General features: G+C 35.7%; 2 protein-coding genes across 2 annotated transcripts in view; both read right to left on the bottom strand.

Moving 5' to 3' along the window:
* LOC124363762 (nucleolin-like) overlaps positions 1-21251 on the bottom strand; it is a 42256-nt gene that overhangs the window by 16316 nt on the left and 4689 nt on the right. The window lies entirely within an intron of this gene.
* LOC124363271 (probable E3 ubiquitin-protein ligase sinah) lies at positions 9194-12986 on the bottom strand. Its single transcript, XM_046818480.1, has 2 exons — positions 11778-12986; positions 9194-9973 (listed from the first exon to the last, which is right to left on the bottom strand). Exons 1-2 carry the CDS (start codon positions 11805-11807, stop codon positions 9230-9232), a joined length of 774 nt encoding a protein of 257 aa, XP_046674436.1. The 5' UTR covers positions 11808-12986; the 3' UTR covers positions 9194-9229.

The raw sequence follows: 21251 nt of genomic DNA, 5'->3' as shown, positions 1-21251 counted from the left end.
AATAAAAAGAGAACCGTACGAAGTACATTAAAAATATTTATTTCATTAGAATCCTCGTTAAAAACAATTTTATACTGATACATTTAGTACATTTCAATGTGTCCACCACCGATAGCTTTGCAGACATCTAATCTATGGTCGATCTCGGCCCATACACTGTGCAGCATGTCTCTTGTAACCGATGATACTGCCTCATAAATCCTTTTCTTTAAATGAGCTAAATCACGGATCTTCTGAGAATAAACAATGTTTTTCACGTATCGCCACAAAAAAAAATCGCATGGAGTCAAATCCGGGCTTCTAGGAAGGCCATGCTATTGGGCCACCTCGACCTATCCATCTTTGTCCAAACTTGTCATTCAAAGCATCACGAACAAAGTCCTTATAATGGGGTGGCGCACCATCTTGTTGAAAATACACCATATTGACATTATAAAACTCGTCAATTTGAGGAAAACAAAAATTCTCTAGCATGTCCAGATACACATATCAAAATTGCACCATTCATTTATGAAAACCCTGTATATATATATATATATATATATATATATATATATATATAAGAATAAGTCCTTATCAGGATATAATTCAGAAGGACTTAATTTACACCCTGTATAGCTACGTATCGTTTGAACACAGACACTTGAAATGTGTTCATGTCTGTACTTAGTGTGAGTTATCAAGCTGTTTTAAATCCAGAAATTGCAGGAATTAAAATCCATTGATTGTGTAAAACCGTTAGAATTTCGCTGTTGAAATTTTGCACAACATATGTGAAAACGAATAATGTTTAGACGATATAATTTTTATAGGCTAAGCTATGTTCCATGTACATGGATGTGTTAACAGACACAAATCACGAATAGTGATCTTTATAGAGGCCCCTTTTATGGTAAACTAACCGAGTTCGCTGATGATACAGCTTTATCTTATAGTGCCCCAACTAAACGACTTCTGTGGAATTATATACAACAAGATCTATACTATCTTCGATTATGGTTTAGTAACAATGCACTTCCATTAAATGCTCAGAAATCACTATATATAAATTTTTCATTAACTCAAACTTTCAATTATGATGAACGTTTGAAGTACCATAATTTGAGTTGTCAACAGAATCAATGTGATTGTGTTACCCTTACTCAGGGCAACACTGTGAAGTACTTGGGACTCCACATTGATGAAAACCTTCCTTGGAAAGTGCATGTAAAAACAAATAGAACATATTTACTTGTATTTCTTAGAAAATTTTATTTTATTAGACAACTTTGTCATGACGATGTATTAATAAAAATGTATTATGCATTTGTTCATTCTAACTAAATTAAACTATGGTCTGCCATGCAGGGGCAGTACATTTAAATCACACTTAAAGAAAATTACAAGCATTCAAAAATCATTCATCAGAATTATTAAGTGTAACACTAAGTGTAAGTAATTTGGTTTTGGTTAAACCACGTAGGAACCCGCGCCAAAAGAATAAAAATAATATACATAAAAATGATAACCCTGTATTTTACTTACATAGCTTTTACCATTGAAACTTATTTTAGACTACATATAATAACAACAATGACTTTTTTATCATTTATATTTCATGGTACACAAGACGAAATAACAAAGAAATATTTTTTTTATTTGTTTAATATTTAAAACAGCACTGATGGTTTGAACTAAAATAACTTGATTGCATCAAGATAAAATAACTTACTAAATAATTGTTTATTTTTAATTAGTTCCTTCGATGACCTGATCTCGTAGACGGCACGGCGTAGTTTGAGTGACGTCAGTGATCTGAAGATCCGGCTCGTGAGCCGGTTCATTTGAGTGAACTGATCCGAATGAGCCGGATCATTGCAAAGAACCGTTCTTCCCATTACTACAAAATATATAGCATATCATGTGACGTCATACACACGGAACGGGTCCGTCGATCGCCGCGTAGCTGGACAGTACACCGTATTTTATTTATTTACATATTTATTTACATTACCTTTTCCAGAAAATCGGGATCATTTTCGAGATGTTCTTTCAGAAGGCGGCAAGTTTCAACTCGATGTGCCTTTTGATGGTCAGTCAGAAGTCGAGGAACAAATTTGGCAGCAACCCTTTTCAGTCCTAAATCTCCTGTTAAAATTCGCTGAACCGAGCTCCAAGTTAACCCACTACTCTCTGATAGTTCCTCAATTGTCTGTCGACGGTCGGTGAGCACAAGTTCACGAATTTTCTCAACATTTTCGTCCGTTCGAGAAGTTGATGGACGTCCAGAACGAGGTTTGTCTTCAATCGACATGTCGCCATTTTTAAATCGAGCGAACCACTCGTAGACCTGAGTTTTCCCCATAGCATCATCTTTGTAAGCTGTATTCAACATTAAAACAGTTTCTGCAGCATTTTTACCAAGTAAAAAACAAAATTTCACAGCTGCACGTTGTTCACTTAAACTTGCCATGACAAAAAAACGAAACAAGAACAAAACAGGGTTAGCGAAAACAGTCACTACGAACGAACAGAATGCACTAGGACAACGGAACTGGGGTCACTGAGCTCGCAATGGGTTGCGCGACACACGCCTAGCGGCAGGAATGTGTACTACACGCTGCCGGCTGCCAGCAATACAATTCCGGTTTTTTTTGGGTACCCCCTCGTATATATGTCCGTGAGTTCAAAAGTGTCTTTAATTGGTCAGATTCCGTTATATGCACCCAACGCTTAAACTTTTTTCAATGAACTTAGAACGTTATAAAACGATGTAGTTGAGTAACAGAACTAACATTCCATCAATCAACAAGCATTTCCAGGTATTTCGGTCGGTATTGTTCTCACTGTTATCTTGTCTTTCTCGAGAATCCCGATTACAGCAGGCCGCGCGGCATCACACGATTATTTAAGTGTTTTACACGGTAGCTACATAATTTGCCTTTCCATTACAATTCAATTTATATTTCTGATCAGCCACTCTAGAATTTGATGTTTTATTGATAGGTACTATCTCGAGGGATGTTTTTCTTTCGTCGACATCAGCGCGGCCGGAGGCACTCGCATTTTGGGTGGCGGAGTGTGGTCAAGAATAAAAACAAGTTTTGTGTGTTTTTTTCAATAAAGAGTTTAGTAATGTTGGTTTTTGTTGAATTTTTGTGTTTGGAGAAATATAGGGTGTGGTCGATATAATACGTAAGTAACCTTTTTTCTTAGCTAGTAACCAATTGTAGTTCATTATAATCATCCGTAAATGAAAAATTAGCGTTGGGGACATAATGTTAGTTCTGTTACTCAACTACATCGTTTTATAACGTTCTAAGTTCATTGAAAAGGGTTTAAGCGTTGAGGGCATATAACGGAATCTGAACTCTTTGATTATTTAAAATTAAACTTACATTTTTATAATTTAAAACGGAAACCAATTGTTGCAATTTAATAATTTTTTCAGTTTCAAACTCTGTGTAAAAAGCCTTTTTTTCTGTTTCAAGCAATAATTTTGTCTTTTACAATATATAATATAGTTCCTTGAAATAAACACCACAATACGTAAGAAAGTGTTGGAAAAGTTCTGCATGAAACTATGTTTAATAATCCTAAAAACGATCGTTTAGAACTGCAGTTAACCTAGTGTCCAAAAATGGTTTTATTTTAAACTGAAATTGATTTTAATACATTTGAAACATTCTAACTGAAAATCAAATGTTACCCTATGGACAACAGTTTAAATGGAACTAACATTTTTGTTCATGTTCGTGTACCGCCTCTGCAGGCGTTCTTAAGCTCATACTAAAAGTTTATCACAAGAACTTATTGACATTTTGTGGTAATTGGACAATTTACCTCGTTAAGGTAAAAGAATGAACCAACTCCAAGTCTAAACAGCCTCGTTGAATTCACCAAACCGTTATTTGTTCCCAACTTCCCTCGTTCTCAGTGGGAAACCATACGACACAGGCCTTAACTTACAAACTCCTTTACTTACTACAGGGTGTTCATTTAAAAACTTCATTCAAACTCGTATTAAAAGACTTATAGCCCAAGTGTGAAAGTAACTTACTAATTGGGGGAATAAAGAAATATTTTCAAAATGGGGGTGCTCACCCCCATGCCACCCCAAAGCCAAAATTTTGAAATGGCAACTAATACCTTGTGACACCTCAAATTGAAGTTCATAAAAATGCTGTATTTTGGTAAAAAAATTTAAATCGGCCAAGCCGTTTGTATCAGGAGCCAATAATGTAATTTCTTACACAACAATTATTAGTCTACTAACTACTGTACTACTGCTAATAACAACACAATTACTCACTGAATACTGTTGTAAATTCATTGTAAACTTCAAATCAAATATTCAAATTGGTAACCATTGTTTTTCAAGCAAAAAAATAACCTATTTTCAAATTCTTGCATGACCTTTCTAAAAAGTTTCTCTGGTCAAGAGTCTGCACTCAGCAGTGATCCTGTTTTTCAAGTCTTGGACACCAGTGGGATGTTTTAAAAACTACTTATTCCAATAGACCCCACAAAAAAGTCCAAGAGTGTTAAGTCTGGAGACCTTGCCGGTCACTCAATTGATCCTCTTCTACCGATCCAGTGATCCGAGTAGTGTACATCTAGCCATTGTCGCACAGGAAGAGCATAATGTGGAGGTTCTCCATCTTGTTGAAAATAAAACATATGACTGTAAGTCTTTCAATACGAGTTTGACGTTTTCAAATGAACACCCTGTATATATTTTATACGGCAGTAAACGCTGCTAGGGGTCTGTGAAAGGATAGGTACATAACTTAGTTTTCAATTACTTAAAGAGGTCCATTTCTCGATATCAATGCCTAAAATTTCTGAACCACCTGGTCAAGAATAAAAGCCCAGATGGTAATTCAAAAACAACTTTTTACATTTAGTTCTAACATTCTAAAACTATACAGGTTGAATAAAAAGTCAGGACCCCCTTTATTTGTTCTACAGGTTTATACAAGGAGATGTACTTTGGGTAGTGCTGCAAACTCAGAGATTCCAAATTTATACCCCTCTTTTTGAAGAGCATAAACAAACTTTAAAATGGTGAAAACCAGAGATCGCTATCTCTTTTCCATCCAAAATAATAGACGGTTTTACCAGAACAATATTTTTAATAGGTCACCACGTTGCCGAGTCAAATCAAATGTTTAAACTACAACCCTCCTACTATTTGGCAGCGAGACAAGCGTAGGGTGAGCTCCTCTTTTATGTTTTGAAAAGTCTGAAATGGTATTTGGTTGCAAGCCCTAAACAATCCTGTTTATCTTTAACGTTTTCTACTGGTGTTTTTTCTAAATGTAAGTTGTAATACTTCATTCAAATTTTAACGACCTACTATTTTAGATGGTAAAGAGATAGCGATCTCTGGTTTCACCATTCATCAAGTTTGTTTATGCTCTTCAAAATGAGGGGTCACTTGAATGGGGTATACATTTGAATTTTCTGAATTGTCTCCAAAATCCCGCATCTTTGGGGGTCATAAAATAGTTGTGAAATTATCAAATGAAACTTCCTTTCCAAATTGTACCACTACCAAAAAGGATATCTCCTAATATACAGTTGTGAATGTTTAAAATTTCAGTTCTGTTGAAAAACCAAACACAAAAACTATAAGTTATTGTTTGTACATAATTCGCTTTATATGTATAAACGGAGAAATAAACAAGTTACATTATACATAACGCAGAGCAGTGGTGGGAAGGGTTTATTCAATAAGAATGTTGAGTCAGCTTCAATTCACCTTCCACTTAATGCAGCATCTGAAGTCTAAAGCTGTGACAGATTTGACTCCTGTAATCTGGAATCACCATCCATCTGAAGAGATCCAAAACAGTCGGCGACGAAGAAGCTCAAGACGAATTTTTCCTATTTTATACATTTATTTGTTTTATTTCATAACATTTCGTAAAGAAATCTGCTAGTAATGTGTTAGGTTGTTCTGTAGGTTGACTTTTTGATCCTTAAAATACATCATTCCTTAATTTTTTTCTTCTCTTTAAATATTTCCTTTTAACTATTTGTAGTATTTACGCTGATAAATTTCAATACCGTATTATTTAAATGCGCGCGCGCGTGCGTGTGTGTGTGTATGCGTGTGTTGATGTTATAATATGATAATTAATTAATTACCAGATTCAGTTCGTCCAAAATCTCCAGGGAAGCAACTCGAACCGACGCACAGGCTTTTCTGCCCATGTAGGCTCATTTCCTAGGCCACTTTAAATTGATGTGTATAATATTTTTATGTATAGTGTTGTTATGTAAACATTTAACTAGTATAGTAACACGATGATATAAATTTAATAGTAAATTTGCACGCATGTAAATATTGTTTAGAAATAAATTATGATTCAATTCAATTCTACATCGTTTCAACATCGGAGACACCTTGACTGAAAACAAATGTAATCAAGATGAAGTGGTGTTCTCATTGTCTCATTGAGTGCACTAAATTGTGTACCTGATGAGACAATGAGAACACCACTTCATCTTGATTAGTTATGAGGACTGAGGCGCAAAACAAAGCTGTTACCATATCAGAGTCACGTTGGGAGTATTTGTAACGCGTATTTAGTTTTATCACGGTTACTAGTAAATGAAACCAGTGCCTTCTAGCTAGCGTTAGCAGCGACAGCGCGGCGCGGCGTTTCGAACGTAACTGACAGCGATCCTTATCGTCTCGACAGATACGCGAATGTTAACTTACGGAAGCTGCCACATTTATCGTTATTCCCTTCTTTGTGTGAAGTTTATTTTAATTTGAACTTTTTTAGATTATTTTTGACGATGGAAGGATTGTGTAGGAAACAGGATTTTTCTGGACATTTTCCATTGTTCAGTGAAACAAAAAATCAGTAACACTACGTTTCGATATCTGCAATCTGATCTATTCTTCAGGTAAATAACTAACCTAACACATAATTACAATCTAGGTTAAAATAAACAAATCGTACCTGAGCGTTGTGACACGCCTAAGTCAGGAACCACAACCAACATGTTGTGTGTCAACTTCAATAACTCTAAAACACGCACTTAATAAAAAAAAATTATACACTACACTAATCATTAAAGCTGAACAACAGAATACAGGTCACAATACGTCTGTATTCGTCTACCAACCACCTACAACCACTGAGTCAGTTTATTTTGGTTAGTTATTTACCTGAAGAAGAGATCAGATTGCAGATCTCGAAACGTAGTACTGTATTACCGTTCTTGTTACTACAAACAAACCCCCTTCGGACCCCCTAAGCGTCTATATGTTTTGAGTAGGTATAAAAACATAAACTACAAAAAAGTTCGAGATTGCATTTATAAATAATCAATACAAAATTATCCGTGTAAATCATCAAGAAATATTGCAACTTCCCCCACTACTCTTCGGCGCAATACAGTAAATAATACAAAAATCGTCCCAGAATTTCCTTAACGAATTTATTAAAATATATGCGGTACTGGAATGGTCTACTGAAAGGAACCATTTTCCTCACTGATGAAGACGTGCATGCGTATGTGACGGTTACCGTTTTAGTCGCCGAGACTCGGATACGCGTGATGGGACACTAACTTTGGCAAAATCACGCAAAGTTACCGCAACCGCTGTTGGATTTCTGAAAGAGTTGTGACTAAAATTAACAGCGTATAAGTAAAATAAAGAAATAACATCAGGTGGGCCCGAGATAGAAACTTAAGGTTGGCTATATGACAGTAGTGTAGACTAAGGCCGCTAGGTGGCAGGAGCATCTATCAGTTCTCTGCCGTGTATGCGATAACCGAAGTGTGCTAAGTTTGTAGTCTTTAACTGAAAAAGTTAGTGCTTGTTACTGTGTAGTCTTTCCCACATTGACGTATTTCTTTTAGTTGATTTAGGGGAATTAAAACTTATAATGTATTTTGAACACCTTTAAAAACATAAAAATTTAGTAAGCGAGGAACTTTTTCATTCTTTCAACAAGAAAGAAATTTGTACGGTAAAGCTTTACTTAGATAATATTTTTATTTGAAACTTTTTTTAATTAAATAATTTTTCACCATTTATATGTAGGTTAAACTCAACATTCGCAATGAATTAACCCTTCCTACCATACATATGTGTTCTGTAGAAAGGTTGAGCTCAACTCTTCCTACCATAACTATGTGTTCTGTAGAAAGGCTGAATTCAACCCTTCCTACCATACCTACGTTATCTGTAGAAAGGCTGAATTCAACCCTTTCTACCATACCTACGTTATCTGTAGAAAGGCTGAATTCAACCCTTCCTACCATACCTATGTTATCTGTAGAAAGGCTGAATTCAACCCTTCCTACCATACATATGTGTTCTGTAGAAAGGCTGAATTCAACCCTTCCTACCATACCTACGTTATCTGTAGAAAGGCTGAATTCAATCCTTCCTACCATACCTATGTTATCTGTAGAAAGGCTGCATTCAACCCTTCCTACCATACATATGTGTTCTGTAGAAAGGCTGAATTCAACCCTTCCTACCATACTATGTGTTCTGTAGAAAGGCTGAATTCAACCCTTCCTACCATACCTATGTTATCTGTAGAAAGGCTGAATTCAACCCTTCCTACCATACATATGTGTTCTGTAGAAAGGCTGAATTCAACCCTTCCTACCATACATATGTGTTCTGTAGAAAGGCTGAATTCAACCCTTCCTACCATACCTACGTTATCTGTAGAAAGGCTGAATTCAACCCTTTCTACCATACCTATGTTATCTGTAGAAAGGCTGAATTCAACCCTTCCTACCATACCTATGTTATCTGTAGAAAGGCTGTATTCAACCCTTTCTACCATACCTATGTTATCTGTAAAAATCCTGAGTTTAAATTCTAGCCACCTACGTTCTACATCTGTGGTTGGGTTGATCTGAGCACTGCATTTAATGTATTTTTGTAGATTTTGCATTGACGTTGAATATTGATCTTGTTATTGTGTGGTGTTCGCGATGTTTTTTAGCAGATATTTGAAAACGCACGTTGGAAGTGGTATGATATTCATAGTTTATAGCTTTAATCCTCACAAAGTCTTTCTATTCACACCGTATCGAATAATACTCAATTCTTTACATATTTAGGCCTTGCAGTGAGGAACTTTCTTCAGTCAACAGATGATAACCGACAGTACAATGTCTTAGTTGGCGTTACATGTGGATATCGATTCGGATAATGATAACTGTGATATAATAGTGATAACACAGTATATTTGATTTACAAATACTAACTTTTAGTAACATACAAATTGCAAATGAACCCATTAATACTAAAATGATATCTCAGGCAAGCATTTGGCAAGTAAACAAAGTTCATCTCTTGACATTCTAAATGAAACTTGACTTTTGACTGTAAAGAATGATTTGTAGACTTAAACTGCAGTTCAAAGAAGTAGTCCTCGTGCGGTTTGCCGTTGGGCACTATATGGAACGAGATCGTAGACGCTGTATCGTTACTATTCGTCTCCATCCAAAAGAATTGCCCAAATGCCATTATAGGATAAAAGCATTCTTCAATCTGTGGTGAAATACGACCAGAGTAGCGTAATTTCATTTTTGGATTGCTCTCGTTCAAAATGATCTCGTTCGGGTGGTCTTTATGAATATGAGAATAGATTTGATGGCTTGGCCCGACCCAATCACAGTCCGATATCCGACACTGGGTCGGTTGAAAACCGCACCAAACCTCGTGGCAATCACCATCTTCCACATATATCCTGCAGTCGTCATACCGACACTGCTGAGGTAGTGCGTCCAATAACTGAAACAGGAGTGGGTGGGTTTTGACACCATTGAAGGGTTGTCTGCAGGTGGGGCAGATTTCCAAGTCTTGTCTGCACTCTCCACACAAGAGGTGTCCCTTGATACATTGGACGATCTCCGGTCTGACAGTGTCCAAGCAAATGGCACATCGAACAATGTCCAGCACCGATCGCAAACTTTGGGTCACCACATCCTGAGGCACGCTCTCCTGCAACAATAATGTTCTCAGTGAATAACAAGGGGCTGGCTCTTGGCACAATAGTTCTCTTGGAGTTTGTAATTCAGAGTCAAAGGAAATGTGACGAGGTGAGTCGCAAAAAATCGGGTTGGACGAATCAAAGCTTACAAAGTTAACAGGTCGGCAAGTTTGATAACCGCAGGCCAAACACTATGTTTATAACTCTCTTGAAACCACGTTGCTGTTCAGTTCTATTTAGATAAACTAATACGTGTTCAAAAATACTACTCATAAAAAAGATTTAAAATTAATTCATCAAAGTAGATTGTACGGTTGGGGTTTCGGGATTCAGATGGTATGAGTAGCAGACATATAACTCTCTCAGGGTGGTCTGCTAGGTGTTTTATCATAAAGAACCGAATAGGTGTTGAATATAACAGTTTTTCTGCACTTTAGATCTAATAATGAGTTTTGTACGGAAATGATGGATCATATCATTCTAAAAAACTATCAAGCAATATCAAAAACTACATTATAAAATCATGTCTAAAGAATTATTCTCTTCAACAAAATCTGGACTATGTGATTTCGGATAACTGCTGCAAAGTGTTCTTTTGTCCACTAATTTTAGTACCAAAGCACTGTTTTAGTTGGTTGAAATTAACTCTTGGGTACTGTATCAACACATAAGGTTTAATGTAGAATTCAAGTCTGCATCGGAGGCTCTACTTTCTGGCCTGCAGAGCAAGCCTTATGAACCGATATTTACCATTTACAATTTTGACATATACAGTAGATAGTTTGACAAAACAAATTTCAACCCCACAAGTCAATCCATTCGAAGGGTATTATGTAAACAGAGAACACACTCAAAGTCAGAAATCTACATTCCAATTTTGCATTTCAAAGTCTTGGAAAATTAAACTTCGCAATAAATACGCCCTGGGGCTCACATGTAAGTTTTTACAAAGAATAAATCTATAGTACAAATTCATTTTTCATATTTATGGATCTTTTCACAAACATTTTATAGTTCAACATATATTGTTCATACAAACGGATAGAGATCAAGACTTCCTACCAATATAGTATAGATCAATACTACCAATATAGCATAGATCAATACTACCAATATAGCATAGATCAATACTACCAATATAGCATAGATCAATACTACCAATTTCGAATAGCGATATGTGGTCGAGTTTTACACCATATTACAACTCTCTATTAGTAGTACAACTAGACAGAGAAAATCAAATACATGGACCGAGGGTTACACATGTATTGGACTCTACATGTTTATAATTATTGACTAATTTGTTATCAATCTTTTTTATACAAATAACACAGTTTTAGTAAAAGTGAATCAATATTGTGGAGGGTGATTGAATTTAGACATTTGAACTTTAGTGGTACCAAAGTCAAAAAATCTTAGTAACTATGTAATGCCAAATTCGTGAATTCACTGTTAACTTGTTGTTATAAATTATAATTATTCACATTCAATCTAAAATGTTTTCGGGGTGAAAATAATTTATGGCTGCTTGATATCGACATACATTTTATGTCAATCAAATGGATACTTAATTAGTTTTTTCATAACCAGCGGCAAGCTGCTGAAATTGGAATAAGTAACTTATTTATTTAAATAGGAGAAATGTTTTACCTTGAACTGGAGTCCTCTGCTTTGGTATAAACTAAACAATAATTGAAACTTATTGTCTTAGTGACAACATTTGAAATTTGTAGTAACATTCAAAATAATTGTAGCTGAAAATAAACATGAAAAGTAAAATTAATAATTTTGTATTGTAATGATTTTGGTACTAACCAGTTTAAATGCGGATTGAAGCCATGTCATCTTCCATGTGGATCTATCAGATTTTAAATTAAATCTGACGGAATTAAATGCACAAGGGATTTGAAGTATCGCGGGTTGAGGTTAGTGATTAGCTTATCAGGCCACAATACTTCTGGTGGGTTGGAAAAAAACTTGATATAAATGATTACATAACAATGTCTATTAAAAATATATGCCTTGTTTGCAAAAGATACCTAAGCTTCAAATGTTTATAGGTTCCAAAATTAATGAAAGATCTGCTGTTACCTCTCAAGAATGCAACCATTCAATTTTTTGTATCTTTCAATTTTCGTTTTGGCGCCTCCAGGTTGGGTAAAAGGCTGTCTTCTGTGACATTTCGATCCCTTGACAACAAATAATTTTTCTTTTGGCAAAGTTTTGTCAACTTTTATCTTCTGGAGAACAGAATAATTCCCTTGTTGGTTCATGTTTTCTGACAAGACTTCTTTAAAGTCTGACCCTCTGAAGAATAGGACGATACAGTTATCGATTCATGTTTTTATTACTCTGTTCTCTGGAAAGTTTACAGGATACCTTGTCAGTTCATGTATTTGTCAGGTTTTTTACTAAAGTTTATCTTCTGACAAAAAGTATGATTCTCTTGTCACATTTATGATTGTTGCAAGCTTCCATCGGTCCGTCTTCTGGAGAGGAGCATCATCCACTTCTTGGCAGTTCATACCCTGGCAAGCTTTTATCTAAGACTGTTCTCTGAAGAACAAGATATATCCCAACGTTTCTATCAAAAGTTTTCCTCTGAAAGCAGGATGCCCCATTTGTAAATTTATGTTTTGACATGTGTTTGTCCGTTGCTCTATGGACAGGCTGGACCTCTGTAGAAGGCAATCAGTCAATTTTATTTTTGTCATAGAAATTTTCATTTTATCACGACCTACACCTCTCTAAACTACAGTATATTTTACCTCAAAAAAGAGAATTTGACACCTTTTAGGAGACATTCTATATATATATGAATAAACAAATATTTCTAGGCAAACAGGAACTTTGTTCATATGAACACTGTTTATTGTCTGTAACGTAAATGAATTATTTGTTACAACAGTGCCGATGTACATAATTGGCACATTGTAAACACCCGGTTTCTAAAGTTTTTTTCGAAATTTGTTTCTCATTTTTCTTTCTATTTCTTATACTTTCTTTGAACTTTATAGGTTCCCTTTCTACTCCTGCAGCAGAATAATACGTTAGATTTTTCCTGTGTATTACAAGTAAATATACTTACTCCTGGACGTTTTTCCTACTTCCTTTTCTAAGCTTTCGTCTGTTTTTTCACCACCGCTTACTGTTTAGTTATGTTTTAGACAAGGTAATTTAGATTGTGAAGGAAACAGGATTTTTCCGGACATTTGCCATCGTTCAGTGAAACAAGAAAACAGTAACACTACGTTTCGAGATCTGCAATCTGATCTCTTCTTCAGGTAAAGAACTAACCTAATACATAATTACAAACTAAGTTAAAATAAACAAATCTTACTAAAGCGTTGTGGCACGCCTAAGTCAGGAATCACAACCTACATGTTGTTGTCAACTTCACTAACACTAAAGACATGCACTTAATACAAAACTATACAAAACACTAATCATTAAAAGTAAACTACGGAATACAGGTCACAATGCGTCTTCACTCGTCTACTGACCACCTACGACTGACCAGAGGGACTAGCCAATGGCAATCGTGACGGCTGGCTAAAACAAGATGGCGGACATACAAGGGAAGGGGAACAGGAATGGGCCCTTTCGTTATTATTGGTTCATGCGAGATGAACTTCTTAAAACCATATTGTGACTCCGCATTGGTTTATTACAAATATCCGATCCGTTTGATACTTTTGGTTTTCTCCTTAGTTCATTTTTTAGAATTGGCAACCAAAGCGGCCTAATCTCGACTGATGGTTGACTGATTGGTTGGTCTGCCAATTTAATGTATGTTGCCTCAATTAATTTCCTTTTGAAGAAATGTGGTTCCCGATGTATTATGTGGGCTTCATCCCAATTCATATGATGGTCTTCGGGCCAACAATGGTGTGCAATTTTTGACTTTTCTGTGAAACCCTTTCTCGTGTTTTCTTTGTGTTCTTTTATCCTTACGTTTAGTGGTCTTTTTTGTCTCGCCTATGTATTCCCTATTGCAGCTACATTTTATACTGTAAACACAGTTTTTGGAATCCTGTGTGCCATTTTTTGGTTTTGTTTTTACGAGACTTTGTCTAAGAGTGTTGTGTGTTTTAAACGCGGTTCTAATGTTGTACTTTCTACCTACTCTTCTAATTTTCTCCGATAATCCCGGCACATAAGGGATTGACATAAACGCAAATTTTTCAAAAATCTGTTTTTCTGACTCAGGAATGATTCTTCTGGTTCGTTTGCACTTATTAATTACTAATTACTGTAGGTTGTGATTCCTGACTTAGGCGTGCCACAACGCTTTAGTAAGATTTGTTTATTTTAACTTAGTTTGTAATTATGTATTAGGTTAGTTCTTTACCTGAAGAAGAGATCAGATTGCAGATCTCGAAACGTAGTGTTACTGTTTTCTTGTTTCACTGAACGATGGCAAATGTCCGGAAAAATCCTGTTTCCTTCACAATCCTTCCATCGTCAAAAATAACCTTTAAACAAAGTAATTTAGATACCGAAGTCTGGTTTTAAGTTTTATTCTTAAGTGCCAATATTAATTTCATCCATATTGTATGTATGCCCCCAACTACTTTTTGGGGTTGCAGTTGTTCTCCATACGCAGCACATTATAATAGATGAAGTATTCATGTACATTTTACATAAACACCAGCAAATAAAGATAGCGCTTCACTTTTATTTACGATAAAACAGTATTATTTTAATATGTACAGACAATATTCTCACGGTATACAGACATTTTATAACTGCAATTCCAATGAAATATAAGTAAATTACTGAACAACATTGCATGCTTTCATATTGATCTTGAACGTTGCAATAGGAGGAAAAATAAGTTAGTAGCACAAGTCCACACGAAACTATGTTTTTTTGACACTCACTATAGTAATAAATACTATATCAGTTGATGCTCTTAATGAATAGGTTTTGGATAATGATCACAAACTAATAGCGTCATAAAGCAGATTTGTTTTATTTCTCAACAAAATATTTCTTAACCACGCATACACTAAAAGCAATCAAGTTTAAGTAGCATCGTTATTATTACTACATCAACTCTCATGACATAATTGCATCACATCACTCCTCCCATTTTGAGATTTCCATTTGAAATGTCAAATAATTGGCCTTCTCAATTAATCTAAAGAACCTTCCTCGTGGAATATAAATCGTATTCACTTCACCACTTTGTCCAAAATCGAATTTGAATTTGAATTTGAATTCTGAGAATGCCCCTCGAGACGTAAACGACAGTCCAATGCAAAATTCCTCAGCTGGTTTGCCGTCAGGCACCAAATGGAACGATATTTTAAGAAGTTCGTTTTTGTAACATACCTCTCCCCAAAAAAGCTGGTCATAAGCTAATATTGGAAAACTATGAATCGTACCACCAACTAGATGAATAGTCACTCCGCTCTTTCTTTGATAAAAGACTGTAGTTTTATGTTCTTCCTGAATGTGGTGGAGTACATCTTTACAGGGACCGGTCCAACTACAGGGTACCCGGCAATTGGTTGACTGAAAACCGCACCACTTTTCGTGCTCATCATCGTTTATGAGAAATACACTGCAATTTGTAAATTTACATTGTTTAGGTAATGCCTCTATAATTTGAGTTATATATAGGGGGAGTTCGTTGATGGGGAAAGGATTTCTGCAACTGGGGCATCTTCTGGCTTTTCTTCTACACTCTGCGCACGCGAGATGTCCCTCTGCACACAGATAAACTCTCGGTCTAGCAGGCTTCAGGCAGACGGTACAGTGAATGATCTTCAGGATTGTCTTAAAACTCCTTTCTAACGCTTCCTGTGGTATGTCCTCCTGCAACAATAATCTTCTTCAGGATCCCGGCACAATCGATAGAACAGTGCATTGTTAAATTTGAAGCTTTCATCCACGATGGAGCTCGGATCAGTGGCTTTCCACTGGTGGAATAACAGGAGTCTGCGTTCCACTGGTGGAACAACAGTAGTCTGTGTTCCACTGATGGAACAACAGTAGTCTGCGTTTCACTGGTGGAACAACAGTAGTCTGTGTTCCACTGATGGAACAACAGTAGTCTGCGTTCCACTGGTGGAACAACAGTAGTCTGCATTCCACTGGTGGAACAACAGTAGTCTGTGTTCCACTGGTGGAACAACAGTAGTCTGCGTTCCACTGGTGGAACAACAGTAGTCTGTGTTCCACTGGTGGAACAACAGTAGTCTGCATTCCACTGGTGGAACAACAGTAGTCTGCGTTCCACTGGTGGAACAAGAGTAGTCTGCGTTCCACTGGTGAAACAACAGTAGTCTGCGAACCACTGGAATAACTTTATTAATTGAATTGAACAGAGGAGTAATCAGCTGATACTGATGGAGTGACAAAACGATGTTGTTAGTCTTTTTATTTATTCTACGAAGCTATTTTGCAAGGGAATGCCTCTACAATTTGAAGAAATTTGTATCGTAAAAACATTTATATATAAACCCATTTGAGTCAAAAAGATGGGACACCATTTTCCTAGGCAGCCGAGTTAGAAAATTATAAACTCACTTACTGATAATATGGATTACGACAATCTTTTTCTCTCTTTGACTCCACACTCTTGCTGTAGTCCAATCAACAACAGATAGAGCCTTATCGCGTTCACCTTCACAGCATCACTTCACGACCAATAACTCTATCATCAAATAACTTTGACATCTCTCCCTTTCTGTAATTCAATAAATAACGGATAAATCCATAATTAACTTACCACATACGAGTACACCTTCAAAGCATCACTTCAAGAACAATAACTCTATCATCAAATAACATTGACATCTCTCCCTAAATGTAGTTCAATAAATAACACATACAGCTGTAATTAAATTTCCTTGTTTACCTTCACAGCATCACTTCACGACCACCAATTCTATCATCAAATAACTTTGACATCTCTCCCTTGCTGTAGTCCAATAAATAACAAATACAGCTGTAATTAAATTTCCTTGTTTACCTTCACAGCATCACTTCACACCCACCAATTCTATCATTAAATAACTTTAACATTTCTCCCTTGCTGTAGTCCAATCGACAATAGATACATTTTAAATCTTACTATGTTTATCTTCACAGCATCACTTCACGACCACCAATTCTATCATCAAATAACTTTGACATCTCTCCCTTGCTGCAGTCCAATAAATAACAAATACAGCTGTAATTAAATTTCCTTGTTTACCTTCACAGCATCACTTCACGACCACCAATTCTATCATTAAATAACTTTAACATTTCTCCCTTGCTGTAGTCCAATCGACAATAGATACATTTTAAATCTTACTATGTTTATCTTCACAGCATCACTTCACGACCACCAATTCTATCATCAAATAACTTTGATGTCAGGGACTGAGGCGGGAGTATAAACGAAAAGTGTCAGAAGCTACCGCACCAAGGACAAAGCCCACTAGAGGGTCCAAGGGGTTCCAAACAGCCCCCCCCCAAGATTTCATTTGTCCAATTACTTATTCAGTAAACGACTATAATTATTTAAATAGCGTATAGATACAGTAGATTGGTGGTTTAGTAACAGCTTCTCGGGCCTTAATCAGTAGCATCTGAGTATTCATTTGATGAGGGCAAAGTCACAAATCAAAGTTGCTTGTTGAAGTCTCTAAATTATGTAGGACAATTTATTAAATATTGAGTAGATGATATCAATTTACTGTAAGTTTTCCGCCACTACCATGGCACTTCCTTTGGTTCAGCACATGAGAGTAACGGAAAGCAACACACAGTAGATCTAAGCGGCATAAGAAGTTTGCTAATAATTTATAACACCCAAAACAAATTCTTACCCTCCCCGCAACATTTGATGGAATATGAAACATCTTAATTATAGGCGTTTGTTTGGGTGAATTCCATTCAATCATTTAAGTCCCAAATAAATAACAGACTTTTCTAAAAACCTAGCATTTATGACTTTTGAACTGAGCTTGCATTTAGGTAACTACTGGGAATTGGTATTCCAAATTCCAATTCTAGTAAATGTTGAACTGCATTCACTGTGGGTTTTTTTTTTTTTTTGCCAGTAGCTAAAAAATCGTCCAGGAATCTGCACTGGCCAACCAATTCCGATTAAGCCTCTTTAAATCTTGTCTTGAAATAATGCAAGAATACCAAAGTGGTTTCACATCCTAGATTAAGGTCTTTTAATTCGCATCATCATTTCTAAGACTATCCTCCATTTATGCGTAATAATTCGCTGCAAAATGAGTTTTTATTGAGTTGGTCACAACAGAGACACTATTGTGAATACCAAACTAAACATTAAACAATGAAACAAGTTTCCAGACCTCAAAGTTTTGATATCGTTTCAAACCCATGCATAGCTAAATTTACATTTCTACTAAAACGAATTTGTAAATTTGCTATAGTAAGGCTTTAATTGCAATGATGATTAGCATTGATAATTCTCCCCACATTAACCAGGAGAAATGTCAAGATAACAAACTCCACAAGGTCCTACCAAGACTTATTCTTTTAAAAATCCATCAGTTCACCATGACCAACAACATTCGTCTTATCTTACCAACGTCATGTTATCCATCAAACCCTTCCATCAGCAATTACAAACTTTAAACAAATAATAAGATAGCCTCGCAGAAATGTTAACAATAAACTACTATTATAAAAGGTTACTCGCCAGTATTTCATATATTTGACTATCAGCAACACCGATTAGGTAAAGTAAACCACTTGAAATAAAAGTACTCTCATGCAATATAAATTCTAACGCCGAGTAAACATTTTGCTCCTTCAAACACTATTTTGAATTTAAAGAACAATAAATATAAAACGTGTTTAACTGGGAAAGATGAGTAATATAACCGCTTTATCATGTTGGTAAATAAATAATAAATTTAAATGTAATATTTTCTATTACTGTCTCTTAGTTTTAGGACAGATTTGATAAAACCTAGAATTGATTCTTCTATAACAACGTTGCTCTTTTACAGGTTTTGACATCCTGTAAGATCTTTATCCTACCTCTGGTTCGAATACAAAACTTAAGTTTGCCATTAGTCCCGATTGTTTAACGAACGTTATAGGAAAATTTTAAAGAACGGACTTGAATGTAAATTTTTTAGATGAAATTTTGAGGATTACGAGCTAAATTTTAATTCTTACTTATCTTATATAAAGAATCATCCAAGAAACAAAATTCCAGTTAATGTAAAGGCATTAATCAAAGTGTTGTAACTAAAACTATAAAAATAGAAAACCTAATGCAATGTATATTCCAAGATGGAGTAGAAATTATTGAGCGATGGCAAGCATTAAAGCTATAAATCATCAATGTATGAAAACACTATAAAACAAAATTAAATATGAAGTTCCACAGATGATAAACGAGGTTGACTTAGAAAATAAAGTTTTAGAACAGAGCAAAATACTATAAAAAATGAAGTAAAAAACTGATTATTTTAGAAGATTTAAATAAAATGGTAAGCTTTTGCAAATTAAATGATTATAAATGGAAGATAATTAAATACACTAATAAAAATGTAATGAAAAAAAACTAAATATAGATTCTAAAATTGTTCAAGCTCAAAATGGACTATGTAAGAAATTTGCAGATTTTAAAGTTTTCAAGAACGTAAAGGCATATAAAGGTAGAGTTCATATATAAATCCGTAATGCAAATACATTAGATTGATAAAAGATAATTGAAGAATAAAAGGAAATAAAGATCGAAGCACATTCATGCACTTAAAAAAATATTTCAAAAAAGAGAAAATAATGAATTCTAGAATTGATGGGTCAAGGTTGATGTTTAGTCATAATGTCCAATTGTTCAATCAAAATACCGTATACTCCGATTATCCGAGCTAATTGTGGACCGGGCGCATACCTCGGATACCCGCAAAACATCTGATAACGCGGAGATCGGGTATTAACCTAAAATGAACGGAAAAATCGTAAAAGTATGACGTATATTATTTATAATGTACAAAGTTAGTAACATATAAGCAGCATAGTTTAAAATAAAAAATATGTACATACTGGAACTGATTTCCATTTTTCGAAAAAGTCACTATATTGAGATTTCTTGCCGTCAACTTCTGTTGTCGTTTTTGGACGCTGGCGCTGTTGCGCCAACGCTGAAGAAAAAGGGAGAAGGGGTGGGTGGGGCGGGTGGGGGGTGGGGTGGGGCGGGTTGTTAGAGTTCCATTAGCTGGTCATTAGCATGAACCACTCGTATGACGTCTATCACATCATTTATCATCAGTTTCCGTTGGTAACTGATTAGCGAGCTTTAACTAATTCAGTACACAGTTTTGTTATCATTTTCTATTTAGCTTCTTGTTTGAATCTGTGAAAAGTTTTCCGCCATGACTTTTTCAAAGTTGACACTCTCCACTCTCACATCATCCCCACTCTGAAGCTATCCAGTATGAGACGCTCCTTACCGGTGATCTTTTGAAGTGCTGCAGTTACCGTGATTTTCCCCTCGTCCAACCATGTCAAAACACTTGGAGAAGCCCTTCGTCGATAGTGCCGTTTCCATAGCCTCAAAAACGCCTTGGTCCCAGAGGTTTGAAATAAGAGATGTGACATTTGGTGCAGAAAAACATCGTTTTATGTCACCACTAGACCCAATTCACTTGCATCTTGGATGGAGATGGCGCTTTTGTCCCATAAAAAGAAATAGCTTTTCTTGGTATGTTCTTCTTTTTTCAGTAGGCCTCAACAACACGAAAACGACTCGTCATAAAAACCACTCTCTTAAAAGTTATGGGCCATCCATCCATGCACTTCGTTAGAATGGCCTGTAACATGGTGGGTAGGCAGTTTAACATGGATATTTTTAAAGCCCTTGGGTTCTTTTGATTTTCCAATAAGGAGAAAGGTCTCAATTATAAAGGATCCAGAAGAGTTTTCTACACATCAAAAGAGGTTCTCGTTTCTTTTGCTCTTGTTTTTTGGTACCCAGGCGGCAGTTTTTTTTCACTTTGGGCTGCCAAATGTTTTGTATTAGGAAGCATTCTAAAAATTGAGACCGTTTCGTCGCAATTAAATATTTGTCTGATGTGAGCCCATTATCTAAAATAATTTCTTTCATTCTAAGCCTAAACGACCTCAATTTCCAGAACGAATCAGCAGAAAGTTTTTTTTCACCAGAAATATTTAATTGTCGGATGCGCATACATCTTCTTCCACCTGGTCCAAGTAGCCCAACCATCACGTGGCACTAAATTAGCCCTACCCGTCCTTAAACCGTTTGTTAAACTCAACAGCTTTAGCTTGAAGCATGGA

Source organism: Homalodisca vitripennis, chromosome 5, assembly GCF_021130785.1.
Source record: "Homalodisca vitripennis isolate AUS2020 chromosome 5, UT_GWSS_2.1, whole genome shotgun sequence".
In the NCBI taxonomy this organism is placed as follows: Eukaryota; Metazoa; Arthropoda; class Insecta; order Hemiptera; family Cicadellidae; genus Homalodisca; species Homalodisca vitripennis.
The sequence above is the reverse complement of the archived record's forward strand: the minus strand, read 5'-3'. Positions and strand labels throughout refer to the sequence as shown.